Source organism: Columba livia, chromosome 18 (assembly GCF_036013475.1).
Source record: "Columba livia isolate bColLiv1 breed racing homer chromosome 18, bColLiv1.pat.W.v2, whole genome shotgun sequence".
Taxonomy (NCBI): Eukaryota; Metazoa; Chordata; class Aves; order Columbiformes; family Columbidae; genus Columba; species Columba livia.
This window is the reverse complement of record NC_088619.1, coordinates 3,657,182-3,679,204: the sequence shown is the minus strand read 5'-3', so window position 1 is coordinate 3,679,204 and position 22,023 is coordinate 3,657,182. Positions and strand designations below refer to the sequence as shown.

At 50.6% G+C, this 22,023-nt stretch overlaps 1 protein-coding gene across 4 annotated transcripts in view; it reads left to right on the top strand.

Moving 5' to 3' along the window:
• The first annotated feature begins 1,895 nt into the window (after positions 1-1,895).
• SHISA6 (shisa family member 6) overlaps positions 1,896-22,023 on the top strand; it is a 245,111-nt gene continuing 224,983 nt past the window's right edge. For 2 of the 4 annotated variants that reach the window (XM_065034508.1, XM_065034507.1), the window contains exons 1-3: positions 1,896-2,175; positions 2,266-3,190; positions 17,697-17,857. In XM_065034508.1, coding sequence (XP_064890580.1) covers positions 2,514-3,190; positions 17,697-17,857 — 838 coding nt within the window. In that variant the 5' untranslated portion in view covers positions 1,896-2,175; positions 2,266-2,513. The remainder of the gene's footprint in view (positions 2,176-2,265; positions 3,191-17,696; positions 17,858-22,023) is intronic. The other 2 variants (XM_065034510.1, XM_065034509.1) reach the window with 1 other exon arrangement.

Here is a 22,023-nt window from a genome sequence, read left to right as displayed (position 1 = left end):
TACAGCTGTTGTCCCTCAGGATTGCCTTCAGCAGGCAGCCTTGCCCACACGGGAGAGGACACTGGGTTTCCTCTGGAGTGATAGTTCCCCCCCAAGCAGTGTCTCTGCAGGGACCTCCATTCTTGTACAAGTGAGGACGGAACAGCCTGATGAGGGGAAGATGCAGGTTATTACATCCTGATGCCTCCGACATTTTGCAAAGCACCTGCCTTGGAGAAGTAGCGGCAGAGTTTCAAGACAGCCCAGGGCTGAAGATGCTTGCTGTGGTGGCTTTGATGAAGCCATGCTGGGGAGCTGGAAGGCCCATAATGACTGGAGATGGCCTCCCAACATTGGCCCAATCTGCTTTTACAATTTTTGACGTAAGGTTTTGGAGGACACCTATAATAGTGCATCATCTCCAAAGGGAGGACAGATAGGCCGGGTTCAGGAGGTATGTGCATTAAACCAGCTCAAACTCACATCTGGGTGGTGACATGTCACATTTTTCCCAGACTTGCCTCCTTCTGCCTCAGTTTTGAGTTGGGGGTCAGTTACTGCTGAGGCCTGGGGACCCCATGGTGTCAATTTACCGGTGAAACCTGGGCACCTCCATTAAACACAGCTATCCTAGAGCCACTGCAGAGTGGGTCTTCTTAAGGGATGAAGCGACTAATTTCCCTGGGTGTCCCCCAGCATCAGAGCAGCTTTAGATGCCAGGCTAAAGCTTTCTTTGCCAACCTCACAGTCCGTGGGGTCTCCTAAGACAGTTATAAAATGTCCCCAGCCATCAGCTGTGGGCATTCAAGCCTCGGTAGCTTGAGGAAATGATTGAGAGGTACAGGGGAGAGGATTTTCAGCGGTGGCTCCCCCTTTTTCTCCAGTACTGTCTCTCTCTCCCAAATTCACCACCCTCCCCACTCTCCTGAAAACGGCTTGCTGTAGCTACAGGGCATCGCTTCAGTTCCTAAACGTGTGTGTTTCTTTCCTGTGATTCTTCTCTGTCCTCTATGTGTCCTTACAGCTGGCAATACCTTGTATGTCTTCAGGAAATGTTTGTAAAGGCTTTAGATTAGTTTGCAAGGGGACACGGGGGAAGCATGAGGACTTTGAGGAAATTCTGTCATGGGGGACCCAGTGGCTCGCAGCAGTGAAACCTTCTGTACCTGGAGGAAGCTTGCCCAAAAATACCTTAAACCAAGCTGTGGTGGCTGTGCCTGGGTCACCGGGTCCGGCAGGCCCAGGGCATTGCTAGCCCATCCCTACGGCACTCTGCAGCCACCCTGGAAGGGAACTGGACAGGAACCTCCTGGCGAGGGAGCTCTACTCCTGAGCTACCTGGGACAGACCCGCTTGGACAGCCAGGCTCCATGAACCCCAGGAGCCCGTGCATGTCTCTGGGGTACCTGAGCCAAACAACTTGTGCACATTTATAGGGCCTGCTCACACATGTCTGTAAGGATCATACCTCCCCCACACACGTATCACTGCATATGTCACACTCATACACACCTGTAGGGTCTACATAACCCCCAGATACGTATAGGGACCATATTTCCTGCAAATATCAATCCATAAACTCATGCACACTTATAGGAACAATACCCAGTGCACACACTATGAGGGACCATACAGACTGCAAATCTACAGCCATCATGTCCCTGTAGGCACTGTTGTCCCATGCACACCTATAGGGACTGAACAGACAGCTGACCTAACGGGACCGCATCCCCAGTGCATCCCTGTAAGGGCAGGTAAAGGAGCCACAGACCCCTATAGGGACCACACAGCCCCACAGGGACCACAGCCCCGCACATGTCTATCGGCACCATAACCCCACGCACCGCACCTCGCACGCACCAGTGGGGACCACGCCCCCCGCACGCCCCCACAGGGACCTTCCCCACGCCCCTGGCGGCTGGCAGACCCCGCGGCCCGAGCGCTCCCGGGCAGGGGGGCGGCGACGGAACCGGCCCGGCGTGTTCGCGAAGCGGCGCCCCGCGCTCGGTGACGCCGGCCCGGAGTGATGTAAGGAGCGGGCCCGGCAGCGGTGGGCGGGCTTAACCCGGAGCGCCCGGCTCGGCTCCGCTCGGCGCCCGCCCCTGCTCCGCGCCCGGCTCCGCGCCGCTCCGCCCCCGCCAGGAGCGCGGGCAGCCCGCCTGCTCCGCGGCCCCGCTGCAGTCCCGCTCCGGCATGGTAAGGCCGTGGGCGGGGGGCGGGCAGGCGGGGGCGGGCCGGGGGTGCCCGGGGCGCGGAGCTCTCTGACCCTCTCCCCGTCTCTCGCAGCCCCTCGCCGGAGGAGCACCGGCCGGCACGGGACCCCGCCGCCTCCAGCCCGGCTCCGCCGCTCGCTGCGCGCCGGCATGAAGCGCCCGGCGCCGGGCAGCCGCCGCTGAAGAGCCGCGCGGCGGCAGCGGGACCCCCTCCCCGCTCCCCCCCTCCATGGGGCAGCGCCGCGGCCGCTGAGCCCCCGCGCCTCCGCCCGCCGCCCCCACCCCGCGCCGCGCCCCGCCGCGCCCCCGCCTCGCCCCGCCATGGGGCCGCGGCACCTGCTGCTGCCGCTGCTCCTGCTCTCCCTGCAGCTCCTGGCCCTGCTGCTGGCCGCGCAGGCGGCCGGGCCCCCCCGCGCCAAGGGCAACCGGACCCAGGGGGCGGCGGCGCCGCGGCGGACCCCCAAGCCGGGCAAGGAGCTCCTGAACCAGACGCTGGCGGGCCCGGCGGCTGCCGCCCCCACGGCGCTGCCCGGGCGCGGAAAGGGCGCGGGGGGCGGCAGGACGCCCTCCGGCGGCGGGGGCGGCAGCGGGGGCTCGGCCCCGGCGCACGAGACGTGCTGGGGGTACTACGACGTGAGCGGGCAGTGGGACAAGGAGTTCGAGTGCAACAACAGCCTGACGGGCTTCCGCTACTGCTGCGGCACCTGCTTCTACCGCTTCTGCTGCAACAAGCGCGCCGAGAAGCTCAACCAGAGCCTGTGCCGCAACTACAAGAGCCCCGAGTGGGCCCACCCCACCACCGCCAGCGGCGCGCTGCCCGCCGACGGCAGCAACGGCGCCGACGGGGACGCCAACAAGTACGACCCGGACAAGGACAGCACCAACGCCACCGTCTACATCTCGTGCGGGGCCATCGCCTTCGTGCTTATCGCCGGTGTCTTTGCCAAGGTGGCCTACGACAAGGCGCGGCGCCCACCCCGGGAGATGAACATACACAGGTGCGATCCTCCCCTTGCTTCCAGCACCCCTTCTGGCTAGGGACACCCTCCTTTCCAAGGGTTCCTCCTTTGCACTGCCTCTCCAAGTGCTTCCCCATTGCACCATCTATCCAAGGGTCTCCCCATTGCACTACCCATCCAAGGGATCCTCCTTTCAACCACCCACCCAAGGGCTTCCCATTTGTGCGGCCCGTCCAAGAGTTGCCCCATTGCATGACCCATCCAAGAATTCCACCTTTGAGCTGGCTGTCCAAGGGTTCCCCAGCTGCTCTACCTGTCGAAAGAGTCCCCCTGGGAACAACCTATACAAGTCTTTATCCTTTGTGTTGGTCAGCCATGAGTTTCTCCCTTGCACCACCTGTCCAAGGGTTTCCCCTTTGCAATGGCTGTCTGAGGGCTTCCGTTTTGTGCCATCTGCCCAGATGATCTTTCATTGTGCCACCACTTCAAGGGCCCTCCCCAGAACTGCTCATCCAAGGGTTTTCTCCTTTGCAAGGGCTGTCCAAGAGTCCTCTCCTTGCTCCACCTTTCAAAGGATTTTCCATTTCCACCATCTCTCCAAGGGTTCCCCTTTTGTACACTCTGTCCAGGGACAACCCCACCCCTCAGACCATCTCTCCCGACCCCCTCGTGCTTCCCACCCAGGGACCTCTCCTGCTGCCCCGTTCAGCCCCCCCAGCCCCGCGGGCCCTCTCCCCCCATCCCCTCCGGGCTCCCCCTCCTCAGCACAGCCCTAGGCAGAGGGTCACGGTCTCTCCTTCAGCACTGGCTCCGTGCCCTCCATGCAGAGCGGTCTCCTGCCCCCCAGGACCCCCCACCCGCCCTGGGGGCAGCAGGGGCACTCGGGACCCCGCGGGTCCTGCCCTGCCTGGCCAGGGAGAACTTTAGCAAGTGTGAAGGAAATTGCGTCCTCCCAGCCGGTGCCTTTGCTTGGTGTTCGGGAAAGCAGCGGTATTGGGGGTGTTCCTTTTCTTTTTTCTTTCTTTATTTTCCCCTTTGAATCCAGAAAACTCAAGCTAGTAGTCTGTCCTTCCCGTTTGATACCGTTTTTCTCAGTGGTTTTACACATTGCTGTTTTAACACCTTTAATAAGAGGAAACACTCTCGAGGTGTCAGAGATAATCCTCTTTAAAAGCAAAAGCTTAGGCTTCCATGACAATTCTTTTGGACAAATGCATGTACTCTCTTGGTTCATACTCATTTTTCGGTGAAAATGTCCACCTGAATGATGCGTACTTCTTGTGTGCTGTGAATCCGAGAGGTTCCTGTGTTCGAACATAAAAATCGGTGAGGAGCTTCTTTATAAGAACAGTTGTGAGCACGAGTGGGGCAAGCCCTTATCTTTAGAGGTAATGCTTCATAAAAATGATTTTAATTAAGAAATTTTAAAACAATTAGAATTATTGCCCGTGTTTTTAAGGCTGAACTTCAATTGCAGTCAAGAGAATCTAAGGGAAGAAATTTTAGCTTTTTACAAAGAATAAGAGATGAGTGACGCAGTTGTTATTTGTTCGGGGAGATGGGTTTTGTTCAGACTGCCCCCTTTATAAGACTTCACACCCAGGGGTGCTGGTGGGTGTGAGTTACCGGCTCTTCCCTGAGGATGAGAGGTGACGCTGGTTGGCACTTGCTGAGGGTCTGGCCCATGGATCCCACCACAAACCCACCTGCCCCCGGTCTCCGCAGGAAATCACTGTGTTAAAAACATTGCAATATCTTTTAGGTCACTTGTGTCTGTATAGTGAAGGGTCCTGCAAGTAGCTTAGTCAGAAAATAGGCTTTTAAAAGTATTTTCTTAACTAAGGGCTGGTTCCCAAACTCCCCAGATCTTTTGGCTTCAAGGCAACTTTTTCTGGGCCTTATCTTCACACTGAATTTTATAATCTGGCTCGGGTGCCCAGATGTTACTTTTTCTCCAGCTCCAGAGTGCTACGGGGTTGGATCTTACACCCTTTGAAATCACAGACAGTGTTGCCAGACTTGTCTGAATTATTCCTGATGTTTTCATTTCTTTGATGCTTGCTTTTCTTTATTTAGATAAGTTCTGGTGAAATGATTCACCTGTGTGCAGAAGTATGAATGGCAGATTGAGTGCTTGGGAAGCTTGACTTTCAGAGCATTTTAAGGAGTTGATTGACTTCTATAATAAGGTAGCTGGTAAAAGATTATACCTTTCAGAGCTATGTTACCTGAACTTGATCAGCATTGCATGGTGGTTTAAATATTGTGAAGTGTATCTCCAGCAGACGGGGTCTGCATCGATCTGAGGAAAAATGCCATCAGCGCTCTAAGCAGAATGTAAATATGAGGAGCGGAATGGTTTGTCTTTGTCTCTGAAACTGCTGCTGAGTAACAGGGAAGGAGAAAATCAGAATGTAGTCAGATATTACTATCTATTTCAGGTTGTGTCAGTTGGACTTAAGTGTAGCATCCAGAATAATTCACTGTAGTGATGACAAATCTCAGTGTGCATCCCACCAAAACGTCTGGGATGGGGAGAACAACAGTATAAACAGAAATATTCTGGTAGGCTAGAAACAGCCCATCGTGAGCAATATCTCACACCCAGGGAAGATTGAGCAAGACTTTCCTGCACTTCACCATAAACAAGATCACACTTTACATTTTATTTCATCGTAAATGGTCGGTTAGCAGTGCTACATGTAGATGTTATTTCTCTGTTAAATTCTCATCCAGCTTTTACAGAAAATCCTTATTAACTCACTTAGAAAGAGCGTTTTCACAGAGGCAGGGTTTATTTTATGTCTTTTGATGGAAAGGAGGGTTTACAAATTCCCAGGAGAACGCTGACTCTCATGTGAAATGAAGGGATGTCTGCACACCGAGATACGCGTGTGCATCTCAGAGCTGGGATCTGCTCTGTTCTCAGGCACTTCCACGCACCTTCAAGGCAGAGGCAGCGCTGTGATCCTGAGCCGAGCAGCGCCAGGAACTGGTGCTTAAGTTCATTTCTAAGAGCAGTAAGTGGAAGTGCTTAGAAAAACAGGAGCTAAAATATATTTTACAGAAACATTTGTAATGCTTTAAACTTAGCTGGTTTTTTTAATGATTATATGGGCTTTCAGCCTGATCACACATGAATACCTCTTGTCAGCATCTTGCCTTTGAGTTACACAGCTAGAACTAATGAACACTGGGCTCCAGGTAGAAACTGGGGCTGATTTCTGAGCGTTATACCCAGCAGCGTTTTGCCTGCTGTTGTTCTCTGACTGTATTTGTGAGGGGGGGTTCTTTTCTTCCTTTGTCAGGGCTTTTTTGGCTCAAGCATTTCTTAAGTGGGCAGAGTATTCTCTTTCAGGATGGGAGTGAGTTAGGCAATCTGACAGTGAACAAGGAGTATCAGCTGTTTGTTTTCGAAGCTGGGTGTGTTTTTCCATAGCAAGGGGGGGTGACCCAGAATATTCTCTCCCCATGGGTGTGACCCCCATGCTACAACACATGAATAATTCACTGCTGGTAGTATCGCTCTGTGACCCCTGTTTAGCCCTCAGCAACAGTCAGCGTTGCACTGTCTGCCGAGGCAGGAATGCACAAATTGGAATGAACTGTTTGTAGTTTGGACTGTTACGGATTGTTTGCTGCACGGGCAGCTGGACCGTGACTCGTGAGACGGGGACACGGTGGCAGCGCCGTCCCCGGGGCAGCTCAGCTCATCTCGGGTAGCTGCCGAGAAGCAGCACTGTGATTTTTCCCAGCAGACGGGCTCTGTGTCCGCCTTCTGTACCCGTCCTTGCATGGAGTGTGTCTGAGGAGTATTTTGGTTTTTGAAAGGGAGAAGGGAAACAAGCACCTTCTGCTCAGAGTGTTTCACGTTGCCCAACTCCCGGGGCATCTCTGTTGCTACAAAGAGGAAAGGTATTTGTGCTGCTCTTTTCTTTGGATTCTTCCTTTGCATCCTCTGCTCTGTGAAAAATAACTGACTTTTTTTTTTTTACAAATGAACATCCTTTTCCATATAGAGCCCACAGTTAAACTGCTCAACCTCTTGCTGTTTTTACTCTGCATCTCTGAATTTCAACAGAAATCAGAGGCAATGGATCTATTTGTCCACAGCTCCGGGAAGGCTGCGTGCACTGCTTTTTGCATGATGCTAGCTTAAAACAGAGGAGGATTTCTGTTCCTGCAGGCTGCATCTCTCGCAGCCCTGGGGAGGGCGGCTGGTTCAGCCCCTCGGCTCACGGTGGAGCTTGTGGAAACTGCCTCTCCAGACCGGGTTTCTCAGACTGTGCTCACAGCTGGCCCATTCCGTTCTGCTCTCTGCTGGTGTGTGTTCCTTGGGCCAAACAATCCAACTTCATCCCTCCCCAGGGCAGGGAGAGAGCGCTGTGAACACACACCTGCCCATAGGGACCATGCAGAAGATTGGCTTTCTTGGTTGCTGTCACTGCTGTCTTTCTCTTTCCATTGATTTGTTTTTATGCTTTGCCATTTTATTCTATTTATTATTTATTTTTTACTCCACTCTGTCTCATTCATCTGACTCACGTGCCTTCCATCTGTTCTTTGCCCGGCTTTGTATTGTTTATTCCTGATAGTTTCTGAGTCTGTTCTCTAAAGCGCCCCGTCCCTCTCGTAGCCGCAGAACGGAGCTCCACAAGCACGTGTCTCACTTAAGGTAAAACAGAAGGCGGCACAATTTTGTGGCCTCAGGGAAGTTACTCATGACTAGTTCTTCTCTTTCAAACCAGTACTGTGGGGTAACTCCAGTGCGGGGAGGAGACCCAGACCTTGTCCACTTTGCGCGGATGGATTGTCCTTTCCCAGCTGACCAAGGCAGGATTTGTATCTGTGTGCATGTACCTGTACAAAAGATTTCTCCTTTTGCTTCACTTACGTGTAGTGGGGAAGCTTCAGTCTGAACCTCTGGTCACTGCACGCTTTGGTAACTGCTTTTTTTGCCATGCTTTCCTCTCTGCATCTGTTTTATAAAGAGTCTGGCTTTGCAAACACCACAGAGGCTGCTTGACTTCCAGCGGCTGCTTCCAGGTCTTTTCTGTTCTTTTTGAACTTCTCCCAGTAAGAAAGCCTGTTCTCAGAAACCATCCTGCCCTCGCCAAATCATTTCAGTGTCTCTAATTCCCATTTATTTGATATTTTTCTTCTTTCTAATTAACTTTTTCTATTAGTAACCCTCCTTCGTAAGGTGTCAAGGGAATCCAGTCTAGCTCTGAACTTCTGTTTCTTTTAGTTTTGTAAGCTCTTATATCCTTAACTAACAGTTGATCCGCATGTCTTTGGAGATCAGACATCTTTTAAAACTTCTGTTTCACACAAGATGATCTGAAACTTAGCAGGAAAATGAGATCATGGTTCTTTTTTCTTGCCTTTGCCCCTACTCGCATGGGCAATCTGTATTTCCTTAGATCTGTATGTGCTGTATTGCATGAAGGTCTCAAATGTCTCATTACCCAGCCTGATAAGCCTGGAATTCTTTCACAATAAAGATTTTGCAGTAGTTCAGCTCCTTGTTGCAGTCACAGGGCTCTTCAAGAGAAAGTATCATTTTCTTCAATAAGTTTAAAGTCTCTTAGTTGTGCTTACAACATAGGATTTGGTGCAAAATAGATACCTCGTGCATGAAACTTTGCACGCACTCGTGTTTTTCCAAGCCCTGCGCATCCCCCAAGCGCTGTTTCAGGCTTTGCGCATGCAGATACCCCAGCGCAAACAATAGCAGCCTAAAAAACTGTACCAGCCGAGCTCTTAGCCTCATTCCTGCAGGCTTTCATGCTTGTCAAATACCTAGCAAGACCTGCTATTTTTGTTTGATCTTCTTCCCACGATCAAGACCAGCGCTCGGTTCCTTTTCCGCACAGTAGCGCTGCCTCCAGATCTCCCCAGCGCTCGCGCTTTGTTTGCTGGGTGGATCACATTGAGAAGAGCCTCCCTGTCGCTGTCTCAAGCGCGGGGGCGCGCAGGCGGGTTGGGGGGAGTGGGCGAGGGAGACGCGGCTGCTGCGGAGCCGTGGTGACAGTACAGCAGGTGGCAGCCTGGCCTTGACTTGCGGGGCCGCGGCACCTCGGGGTGCTGGGACCTGGAGCTGCTGCTTCGCGCCACTCGCCCGAAATCCTGGTTTAGAGGTGGATCTTGACCCTTTGCTCTGGCCACTCTCTGCGAAGAAACATCGGTCGGAAAGCTTGATTTTTAACTTTTTAATTACAGGATCTTTATGTGACAGTTTCTCTTCTGGACCTGCTGTGTAGTTATTCAAAGGAATAGCATTAGTTGTTGTGAGTTTAGTGATTGTAGTAAATTCCTTGTGCACATCACAGCATTCAATTTGTGTATTAGTGTTAGATGTATAAAGTACTTGTGTAAGATGTGCACTTTAAGCTCTGCTGGTATTTACTATTGCTACATAACCTAAACAACCTGTCCCAAAGACAAGAGCTTTACTTTCCAGTTGCTGCTTCCACCTCATGTTATAGAGACGGGAGAGATGATGAGCTCACAGCGACAGATTAACTCTTATACTACTTCTGTTTCAGCTGAAATATGTTTTCCACATACATGCATATAATTGTCACCTCTGTGTTAGTTTTGAGTTCACCAAGAAGAGCGAGTCAGGAAATTGCCAGCCTCATCCTGCTGCCATCATCTGGGGTAACAATCTGGTCCTTAGTACGTCCGTAATTAAGCTTTCAGTGATATTTGTCATTAAAGCTGGACTAGATGCCAGGAGTTTCACAAATAATTCTCATAATTGACATAATTGACATTTTTCAGAAGACATCTGACTTTTCCTTGTAGCCTTGAGAAAGACCATTTCCTCACTTCTGCTGGGTGCAGGTGCACAAATGCTGCTCTCTTGGAAGGGTGTCCTAATGCTTAGTCTTTCTCTTCTTAACTACATGGGTGCATCCACCTCTTCTTCTATATACACACATATACAGGTGTCCACCACACGCCCACTGGGGTTACTGAGAAAACCTGTTTCCAGTGTTCCCCAGCTGCTTTTGTTTCTGGCCGCTGCAGAGACCAGTTCTCTCCTTTGCTCAGCCGGGACTGGTTGGTCTCTAGGGTGCTGCTAAGTGCCAGCACTTTCAGAAACAAGCTCTAATGTGGCAGAGCTGCTTCCATGTGAAGGTGCTGCTGGCCAGAGGGGTTTGTTGGTAGCAGCATCCCTGTGTTCCCTCCATGTATCAGTCTGCAGTGGTGTTTGTGTAATCCATTAAAGCCCTGTGTCTGGAGCATCTTATGGGGAGAGACTGAGAGAGCTGGGGCTGTTGAGCTGGAGAAGAGAAGCTGAGAGGGATCTGATCAATGGGATCAGTATCTCAGGGTGGGTGTCAGAGGATGGACCAGACTCTGTTCAGTGGTGCCCAACGCCAGGGTGAGGGGCAACGGGCACAGACTGAAACACAGGAGGCTCCATCTGAACAGGAGCAGAAACTTGTTTGCTGGGAGGTGCCAGAGCCTGGCCCAGGCTGCCCAGAGCGGGTGTGGAGTCTCCTTCTCTGAGACATTCAAAGCCCCTGGACCCACCCATGTGATCTGCTCTGTGACCCTGGTGAGCAGGGGTTGGACTGGGGGATCTGCAGAGGTCCCTTCAACCCAACCAGTCTGGGATCCTGTGATTCCCCAGTTAAACCCCATCAGAGCATGAGGCCAGACACATGCCCTGTGGGTGATGCCAAGGAGGCAGTGGAGATGGGGACAGCTGCTGAAAGGAGGTGGACACTGGTCTTCCCGTCTGCTGTTTCACAGCTCGCATAGCGGGGACAGCACAGGTGCTCATCCCTCTGCTGGCAGGAGCTGCGGTGTGGGGCCCATCTGACCCACAGCACAGACCCCGCTGGGTCAAGGGCAGCACGTGGCCCTGGTCAGTGTGTGGAATGTCACAAGGGGCGCAGCAGGTCTGGGGACAGGCGCCGGAAAACCCACAGATAATGCACGGCTGTGCTGGTGACAAATCCTGCTCCCTGGAGAGACCTGTTCCTTCCCGGGGAGCTGGCTCCGCGGTGGATAACTCGCCCCTCCCAGCCGAACTGCCTCGTTCTTTGCTGGTTACTAACAGAGCACAGGGGAGTCTTTAACCTCACTCTATTTTTTTAAGGACTTGTAGTGAAATCCTGGCTGTGCTGAAGCTGGTTGGAGCTCTGCCACAAACTCCATCACAGCTATGCTTTTAGCAGGCTTTTAGTTCACCCCGATGCTGCTCTTTTTATTGTATTCTGCCAGTTCCATTTGGTCATTCTTTTTCCATTCTTCCCCAAATTCACAGGGACTTTGAACATCCAGTTATGTTTTGTGACACCCCATACATGAGGTGTCAAAGAGGCGATTTTCAGAAGGCAATTGGTGGATGTTCTGCATGTGTGCAACCTGCAAATAGTCAGCACTTCCCGTCACCTCTCTACTCCAATGTTATGTCCCACAGGCCACATACCAGCTTGTTGGAGCTGTCACCAAAGCTCCCCTTGTTTTCAGTAGAAGGGATCCCTGTGCCCACACTCATACCATCAGTTAGAGCTGAAAATCTCTTCTCCCTACATTCCCAGGATCTGTGTGTTTTGGGTTGTTTTTTTCTCTCCAGCCCAGGAGGAGAGGGTCATGTGGACTGGAGATATCCCCATCAAATACAGTCCATAAAGTCCTTGCCAGTCCTGGGGCACTGACATGAGTTTTGCGTTTCCACAGACAGGTCCTGAAAAGAACCACCAAATAGCCAGGCATGCGTTTATTCAGATGGAGCTTCCTCAGCCAGTGAATGAGGCACTAGACAGGGAAACTGTGGACTCTGGACCCAGCCCTGCCTCCAGCTTTCTCATTGATATGAACCAAATCCTTCCTCCTTCGGGTCACAGAGCACTTCAGTGCAAGGGATTTCTGCCCGTGGGTGCAGGAGACAAGCAGGTCACCATGACCTGCTGAGGTCAGGATGCTGATGCACTGACAGGGGCTGCGGAAAATGGAAGTGTTTCACGGTGTATGGAGAGCCACTTACAGAAATGGACCTGGGTCTGCTGTCGGTGACATTGCCTAGCCTGAAGAAAGCCCTCTGGAGCCATTGTGTTAGGCTGGGTCTAGAAGGACTGGGATCAGCTCCCTAGTGGGTGTTCTTTCTGCTGTGTTTTGAGCTCATTTATGGTGCTGGAGGCTGTCCAGTGGGACAAACTGGTTTGGCTATACAAAACTCTACAGAATCACAGGGTTGCTGAGGTTGGGGGCACTTCTGGAGGTCAACCAGTCTGGACTCCAAGCAGAGGCAGCTCGATCAGGCTGCCCAGGGCTGTGGCCAGTTATAAATGTCACCAACGATGGAGACTCTGTGACCTTCTGGGACACTGTTTCAGTGTTTGAGCACTCTCAGTGTAAAAGAGTTTCTTCTTGTGCTTAAGTGGCACTTCCCATATTTCAGTTTGTGCCCATTGCCTCTTGTTCTGTCACTGGACACCGCTGAGAAGGGCCTGGCTCCATCTGCTTTACACTGTCCTGTCTGTTGTTGAAACACATCGATAAGATCCCCCTGAGCTTTTTGTTCTCGAGGTTCAACAGTCCCAGCTGTCTCAGCCTCTCTCCATATAGGAGATGCTCTAAGTCCTTTTGTGACCCTCATGTGGACCCGCTCCATGATGCGCATGAGGAGCCCAGCACTGGGCACAGCACTCCAGGTGTGTCTCACTAGTGCTACGTAGAGAGGAAAGATCACTCCCTTGAGCCTGAAAACTCATTAATGATGATTTACTTCCCTATTGCACAAAGAAAGCTCCTCTCTCCCCTCCCACATCTCTGTGCTAAGACTGAGAGGTGAACACCCTCCACGTATCTGCTGGACTTCCCGCCCTACCTTGTCTTTATTCAGTTTGTTCCTGTCTGTTTCCTCCACTTTATACCATTCTGCTCACTTTCTTATTCTGTTTCTGTCACTCCCTGCCATTGCCCCTCTCCCAGGTGGCCTTGTCTTCACTCTCTTTGCTCTTTAGCAAAGCCTGTTGATTTTATCTTTCCGCATCTGTGTTGCACGAGCCCCTTCCCTGCTGACACACATGGGAGTCGGACCTGCCCTGCTCTGCTTTGGGATGTCCTACCACGCAAGACATCCGTAGGTTTTTCTCCCGTGCTGCTAATCCAGCCTTGGTCTCAAACAACATCCCTGATGTCACTATGTCTGTTCTGGGTTTACGTGGAAAGAGGCTTTAGCGTTCTCACATAAATTACGTTAATGAAAAAGCTGTCACAAATCGTTATCTCAGGCTACGATTGCGCAGTTACGCAACTCTGGCTACTCCATCCGCTGCCACAGGTATCGCGTTCCAGCGAGTGAGGTTTGTTTTCCTGAGATAAGAGATGTGTCGTCATAGAAAGATTTCTGAAGTGCCTCATCGCCTAGTGCAGGTGTTGAGGATGCTGCTGACATCCGTGAGACTAATCGTGCCCAAATGGCTGCACACACAAGACCCAAAGATTTCAAGTTACTCTATTTCTCTATTATTACTGAAGCTTTTGCAGTGGACAGTTAGACAGTTGTACCCAAGAGATTTACACTCACCAAATCCTTCCTCAGTTAAGAGTGACTGACCTTCCAGCAGCGTGGGACTCAGCCCTCTGTGCTCTATGGAAATAAACTGGGTCACACACAGCAATGTGATTGAATTGGCAAGGAACTAACCAGGTTGATCCAAGTTTGACTTTCTCCTCCACCTCTGCTGGTGCTGAACAGTCTTTTTTCCTTTCCGCAGACAATAAAGAAGAGGACAAAGAGCGAGCGCTCAGGACGCACAGTTCAGTGTGTTTAGGGCATAAGAAGATTACACCTTCAGCGCTGCTGAACTCGGGTTTAGTCCCATACACTTACGAGCTAGGTCCACTTTTGATAGTTATGTTCAGTTTATCCCATGTATAGTCTGACACGGCAGAGATCGCTTTCCTGAGTATCACCTATGGTTTCTACAGCTCCTCTGGGAGCACCGGTCTCCTCCCTTCCATGGGGCTGGCAGACAACTAGAAATCACGTCCTTGTGATGTTGTGACCAACAACTAACCCAGAGAAAAGCTCTTATTGCTGTTCCTTCAGGATGCAAAACAAAGGAGGGATTAAAATTGTTCTTATCACCCGAGCCATATTTTGTTTGTGGTAAGGATCAGTGAGTTCAGGTCCTGGCTGTAACCAAGGGACAGAGAAACTGTTCACAAATTGAAACGTTATCCTGGAGTTTTTGTCCTCGTGGAGGGCAGAAGGCTCAGGGGTTGGTTTTGGGTAGATAATGACTGAGAGGATGAGGCGCTTCCCACTGTGTCCAGTCGTTCCAGAGTATAATCGCTTTAATTGCCTCAATTATTTTTAGTGAATGGAGGTAAAGTGTCCATCCAGGAGGTCGGGAAGTTCTGTTCTTCGGACTATATCAAACCCTTTTCAGAGAGTAATAATAGCAGGAGAAAGGACAAGAGTATCAGGAGAAACAAAGTGACCTGCAGTGTAGGGTGGTCCTAGACTCAGAATCTAGCAGAATTTGGGTTGGAAGGGACCTCTGGATGTCCCTCGCCCTGCCATCTGCTTAAAGCAAGACCAGTGGTAGAGGAGGTTGTTTGGGGCCTTACCCAGCTGAATTTGAAGACCTCCAAGGAAGGAGACCCCTGGGCCTCTCTGGGTCCCTGGTTCAGTGTTTTGCTATCACACCATGACTTTTTTTTTCTTTTATAACCAGTGGAATTGTCCATATCACAGCATCTTTGCCTTATCTCTGTGTCCTTTGCAACTCCCCATTAGTGGGACATAGGACCTCTCCTAGTATCTCTTTGTCAGCTTAAACAAACTCAGCTTTGGGTTGGACTGGTTTGTACTCTTCCATTTCCATCCCACCAGCACCTCCAGCTCCGCTTCCTCGTCTTTGAGTTCCTCATGTTCCTCTGCACCGCATCCCAGCGCACACCATCCCCGACCTGACCTCTCCTGCCCAGCTGTCTCTGTTATATTCATCTAAGCAGTATATGGTGTTTTAGTGTTATCCACGCTGTCATCTTCCTCTGTGCTCTGAGTGATTGCACTTTTGACACTTAAAGTGTCTTCAACAAGTGTTCAAAATGAGCCCAAGCCACTATGGGCTAGTAAATAATGGTCCTAATACAATCTCTGTGATTGAAAAATGACTCTTAGCATTCCTGTACTGCAGATACCATTAAATGGTCGTCTGATGCTTAATATATCTTGGAGATATGTACTGAGGTCTCAGTTGCCAACCTGCTGTCTTGAGAAAATGTGTTGTCTGCAGCAGGATGTACCGGATGCTGGTGCCAAATAGATAAACCTCATTAGCTTCCCACGTCCTCCTCAATCAGCAAGTTCTATAATGCGGTGGGGAGGTATTTGCCTAGAAAAGCCATCAGGGTCGCCGGTGGTTGAACGAATCCTCTGCTCGGGAGGAACCGAGCGGTGTCGTGCAGGGCAGGGACCTCAGGGCCCAGCTTAGGGTCCTTTTTCTGCCACTCGTGTTCTATACAACCTCAGGCAAGGAGCCGCATTTCAAGCATGGCCTGTGAGTTGGTGGCCAGTGTGAGATACCTCAGGCACAATGGTAAAAAATGGTGAGCACCCACAGATCTGTGTCAGTCGATGGGAATTCAGCATCTTGTGGAGAACACCAAATACTAGCTCCTCTTCTTCAGCCAGGAATGACCATAGGAGCAAACAAAAGGAACCCTGACATGGGACAAGGTTGAGTATCTCTTTGCTGCCACGTTTGTCACTCTCTGATCCTATCTTAGCACAAAAAAAAAAATTAAAAAATCTCTCCTCTTGTCTCCTTGTCCCTGCCTGTGACAAGCCCTTTATTCCATACGTGTCGGTATCTGTGCACATATACATCTCATATGGTAGGTTATAGCCTCTATGCCTGCTCTCTCTACAAACAATAAGCAGTCAAAAAAGGTTAAAAATATTCTGTACAAGGTGGTTGTGAACTGATGTAATCCTCTTAATGACCTCATTAATGACCTCATTAATGTTTACAGATATGTAAAGGGTGAGTGTCAGGAGGATGGAGCCAGGCTCTTCTTGGTGACAACCAGTGATAGGACAAGGGGCAATGGGTTCAAACTGGAACATAAAAGGTTCCACTTAAATTGGAGAAGAAACTTCTTCATGGTGAGGGTGGCAGAGCCTGGCCCAGGCTGCCCAGGGAGGTTGTGGAGTCTCCTTCTGTGCAGACATTCCAACCCGCCTGGACACCTTCCTGTGTAACCTCATCTGGGTGTTCCTGCTCCATGGGGGGATTGCACTGGATGAGTTTCCAGGTCCCTTCCAACCCCTGACATTCTGGGATTCTGTGGTTCTTCTGGAGCCTCTCCCAAGAGTTTCTTTTGTAGAACACATTGGTGTTGCAATTCATTATTCACAGGGATAGCAGTCTGTAGAGGAAATTATTTGGAAAATGGAATGAACTGAGGTCCCAAACTATTTCTCAGAGGAAAGACCAAATCTATAGCGTTTAAGGAATGCTAGTAGATGTGAGCAACACCAGCATCATTCTCATCAATAGGCAATGAAGGAATTTTTCCTTCTTACATCTTGTTTGGTACCCAAGGTGACATTGGGCATATTCCCTCTGCCAAGAGAAAAGAACCTTTCAAACTCTATAATCTTTGAACCACCACTGTCCCTTATAATCCACACAAGCCACCCCCTTTCCTCCTTTTCCTGTGGCTCAAGAGAGAGCTCGTGGCTGCACTGAGAAGATCAGTGCATTTCACGCTCTCATTGTGCCACTGTGTCCGTGATGTTCACAGAGGAAAAAAGTCTTTGAGTATCCACTTATCCAAGGGGAAAACATTGGATACAGCTGAACTGTGTGACATTTCGTCTTCTTGGGGAATAGCAGAGAGACCTCAGCACCATTAAAGAAACCCCTAAAGGATGAAAAGCTGAAAGGCTGTGTTGACATTAACCCATGAAAACTGTTTAATCGTGTTCTTCTGGAGCGCTGGTTCTCCTTTAGGAATCCCACTCCCACCTCTGCTGTGTATCGAACTTCTTGCACAAACCCCAAGGATTTAAGGAGTGTGGGGACCAGACTCCTGTTTTGATTCAATCTTAAAGAAGTTTGGCTTGGGCAGGGTGGTTTTGGTGTAAAACTGAGTAAATACAAGATCACAGTGCCCGAGACTTGGGGCTCTGGCGTGTTCACGGTGGCTCTGTCTGAAGGCAGCGCTTTGTGCTACTGGGAACAGTTCGTCTGCGCTGCCGCTGACCGCAAGGAAAACGATGGAGAGAAAGCATAACCCTGGGGTGAAGTGAATTAGCGCCATCATATGATAAACTAAACAATAGCCAGGCGAACCTATAAATACAGGCAGCAGACACACAAAAAGAAACTGAGCTTTTAAGCTGTATATTTTTTGGTTTGTTATTGTTGCCTTTTTTTTTCTTGTTTATAGTAGAAATCCAACTACTGCCGGATTCACACAGCGACCGTGGAAGTGAAAATACCTAATGCCATTCTAGCTACTGTGTGAAAATATGTTTCGTTCCCTCTTTCTCTCTCCGCAGGGCTCTGGCTGACATCTTAAGACAGCAGGGACCAATCCCAATAGCACACTGTGAAAGAGAGACTATCTCGGCCATAGATACCTCCCCCAAAGAAAACACCCCAGTCAGGACATCTTCCAAAAACCACTACACCCCTGTGCGCACCTCCAAAAGTAACCCAGGTAAGTGCTGCTTTCCTGCTCGCTCTTCAGGGGTGGCCCAACAGTTAGAAGTCAGCAGAACGTCACACTTGACAATAGTGGATTTTGTAGACCTAAAATTAGGGTAATAAAAAATGGCTTTAAAAGGCAATCAGATAGTGCGAGGATCAGTGTTGATGATTCTTGGAGGTTTTCGCAGTAGCTGTTGTCTCCAGGCATTTTAAAAATTCAGAATCAGTGAGGTATAAATTCAGCTTATACCAAAATGCTTGCGTTAAGCTTAGAACCCTGTGTATTTCCAACAAAACACATACGCTATAAAGCATAATTGGGCTCTCTGCACACAACAGCTGAGAAGAAAGAAACCCACATAACTGGGGACACTTTATTTATTCAGGTGAGCTGTTTGCATGTGCTGATAGGACAATGTGGAAGGTGACATAGAGAGCATCCTGGGAGCGTCAAGGCCCTGGCCCGAGGTTCTCCAGAACCATTGGCCTGGGAATTGGGACACACATTCATTTATGTTTTTTCTGGCTTCTTCTGGCTGGGTGAATTTGGTCAAATCATCTGCCTACTTTTTGCCTTGATTTGCCCGGAGGCGCGTGGATGCCATTCTCTTAGTTAAACGAGTTGTCGTGATTTATTTAACGCTTCAGGTGCTGATAATTGTGCAAGCCGCGTCTCAATGGTTGCTGGCCACCTTTGTTGAGTGGCACTTGCCGTCGCTTGCCATATCTCAGTCACAACTGGATGTGGTGCCTCAAAGAGATGCCCTCATTCAGTCACAAGCTGTTCAGCTTCACGTCCGAGTTTCCAGGTGGCGTTTCCTGACCTGTGTCACCCGGCGATCAGGGAGGGTTTTGCTAATGGTCCCTGCTGGGGGAGCTTCCGACCGAAGCCAGCGGGAGCTCCGGCCGCCCCACGACCCGCGGGCTGGACTTGCTCTGCTCTCTGTGGAAAGAGCCCGTGACAGAGGGCAGTGACTGTTCAGTTCCTGTCGCATCCTTGTGGTGACTAGTAGAAGGGTTTTGCTGCAATGTGCATCACTCTGTGGAGACAGGGCCGGGTGACCATGTTCTCTGTGTTCTCCGGGGCCTCCCCTGCTGCTGGGAATGAAATAATTTCCCTGAGAACTAAGAAGGATTTATTTGCTCTCCAGTTTTCACTCAGGCCGGTGAACCCTGTAATTTTGTATGCCAGAGAGTTATACCTGTGAAATAAAACTTCAGGCTGGAGAGCAGTTCATGAGATGGGTTGTGGAAGAGGAAGGTGCTTTTGCATATCTAGGGCTTGGGATCCTCTTGAGAGGATACGTCATTCTGCCCCAGCATAGAAACAAAAATTAAGGGTTTATTGACCAGTGAACAGGTATAGACACCGCCAGAGAACAACTCTGATGAGATGAATCCGTTTCTGAAGACACCCCATCTCTTCTGGTTGGTTAGTTAGGGCAGGCAAATCCTGAATGAAGATGCAGAAGGAAATCTTTACTTGCAGCAGAAGAGAGCAGCCAGGTACTAGAAGTCTGAATTCGGTGTCATGTTGAGGCACTGCGAGTCTGAGAAAGTGCAAACGGGAAGGTTGGAGTGGGGAATTGCTAATTGCAGAATTCTTCTCTGGTGTCTGTTGGTAGCTGATGGCTCTCATGGACATCTTTTAGACTGACTGCTACATTAGTGGGGGCACACAAGGGTACAAGGAACAGAGCACCAGTATCGTGAGTGGGGTGTTAGTACAAGTGGTGACACCACAAAGTGACAGCACCTGGATGGGAGTCCCCTTGGTCCTTGCTGAGGGCTGGGACGTGAGAAGAGCGAGGCAGAATGGCTGGGAAGGAAAAGGCAGGATGTTAAAGATGATAGTCTGTTTGTTCAGCCTCTGCTTGTCTGTGTGTTTGCTTGTATCGTGTGGAGGAGAAAAGCCATTACAGTTGAGCAGGGCTGAAGCAGGCGAGCCATGGGTAATAGGAGCCCACTGAGAGAAGCTGTTTGCAAACCCAGCTACAGGACATGGACTGTCCTGAGCTGGAAGGGCCCCCCAAGGATTATGGAGTCCAACTCCTGTCCCTGCAATGACAACCCCACAGGTCACACCGTGTGTCTGAGGACGTTGTCCAGTCTCTCCTTGAACACTGTCAGGCTGGGGCCGTGACACCTCCCTGGGGAGCCTGTTCAGTGTCCAGCACCTCTGGGTGAAGAACCTTTTCCTCATGTCCCACTGACCCTCCCTGGCACATCTTCTGCCATTCCCTGGGGTCTGTCACTGTCACAGAGAGAAGAGCTCAGCCCTGCCCCTCCTGCTCCTGCTGAGGAACCTGCAGCCCATGAGCTCTGCCCTCAGTCTGCTCTGCTCCAGCTCAACAAACACAGGGACTTCAGCCACTCCTCACATGGCTTCCCCTCCAATCCCTTCACCAAGCTCATGTCCCTCCTCTGGACACTCTCCAGCAGCTTTATCTCCTTTTCTCCTGTGTCCCCAGCCCTGCACACAGTGAATGCTGCAGGTGAGGCTGCCCCAGCGCAGAGCAGAGCAGGACAATCCCCTCCCTGCCCGGCTGGCCGTGCTGTGCCGGATGCAGCAGGACACAGGTCACTCTTGGCTCCAGGGACACTGTTGGCTCATGTTCAACTTGCCATCGACCAGAACCCCCAGAGCTCTCCATGGAGCTGCTCTCCAGCATCTCATCCCCCAGTCTGTCTGTACAGCCAGGGTTGCCGTGTCCCAGGTGCAAAATCCAGCACTTGCTCTTGTTAAACATTGCACAGCTGGTGATTGCCCAGTTCTCCAGTTTGTGCAGATCCCTCGGGCAGAGACACTCGACCCCCAGCACAGGCCCCCAGAGGCGCTGGCAGCTGTGGGCTGGTTGGTCACTTCTGCTGTGGGGCAGCCAGTTGGACCGAATGTCACACCAAGCCCTTGCCAAAGCTGGGAAGGGAAAGCTTGCTCTTGTAGCTTGCCCAAAAGAACTTGTTCCTGGCTCTGTTGTGTCCGTTATTAACATGTCCTCATCTATCATATGAGACAGAAAGCTAATCACTTACAAAAGATCACGAGCTCATAAAAGAGCTGTACAGTTAATGTTTTTTTATACCGTTTCATTTGCAGAATAGGGCAATGCTCCGTTGTAACTATAGTCTGTCATTCAGCTAATCTTCAGATTAGGAAATTGTATTGTATTAGGAAATTGTAATCAGGAAATTGTATAAGTGAATGCTAAATCCTTTTAGGTTGGGAGGGAAGTAAAAGTTGGAAAAGAAGAATGAGTTATAGCACGTTAAAATAGAATAAAGCTGGCAAGCCCCAGTGTGGAAGTGGAAGAGGAATCACCATCAATACTTGCTTTGTGGGGAGGAGGGGAAGAAAAGAAATAAAAAGAGGGGAATGGGGACAGCTGGGTGAAAATAATAGCGGCAGGAATATGTAGTAGCAAGTTGCAGGCAAAGAGCTGCTCACTGGTGCTGCAAATTGCCTTGAGAAGACCACAGCTGTAGGGTTTTGCTGTTTTGATCTGAAAAGCATCAGGTCTGCTGGCTGTGGTTTGTCTCAGGACTCCAGAGTCTGGGAGGTTAAGCAACCAGAAAGGACTATAGCTGTTACACACAGGCTGAAATTGAGTTTTCTATTTGTTTTACTTGAAACTTTTGTTTCCAAACTTAAAACTAGAAGGGTGCCCTTAAGTCTTGCTAAATAAACCATAGCTTCATTTTTCCATTAGTCTTGTTTGGTGCCGGTGAACAAAATGATTGTGGGTGACAGTGACAAATGGCGGTGTTCTGAGTTGGAGGCAGCAGAGTCCGAACAGAGCAGCGTGTGCAGGTGCTGCTGAGGACACATCTGCAGCACTGGATTTTCTGGGTGGTGCATGGTGTGTCCTGGTGGAGAGATGAGTCCGTGGCCCGCGTGCTCCTGCAAGCACTCGGGCAGCCCTCAGGTGGTCACGGAAGATGGGAAGATACGGCTTGCTCGGGCAGTGCCCTGAGCCATGGGCGCTGTCTCCAGCTGTCGCAGGTGCCCCGGGGAGAGTTCAGGATCACGGCAAAGTCCCCGCTGTGCTTGCCCGGGCGCTTCCCAGGAGGTGCTCTCAGGACTCTCTGAGCTCTGCAGTGGGACGGGAGGGCCTGCTGTTCGGTTTAGTCTGTGTTTCTCTCTTGAGGTTTGAGATGGAAGAACTCAGGTCTAACTTG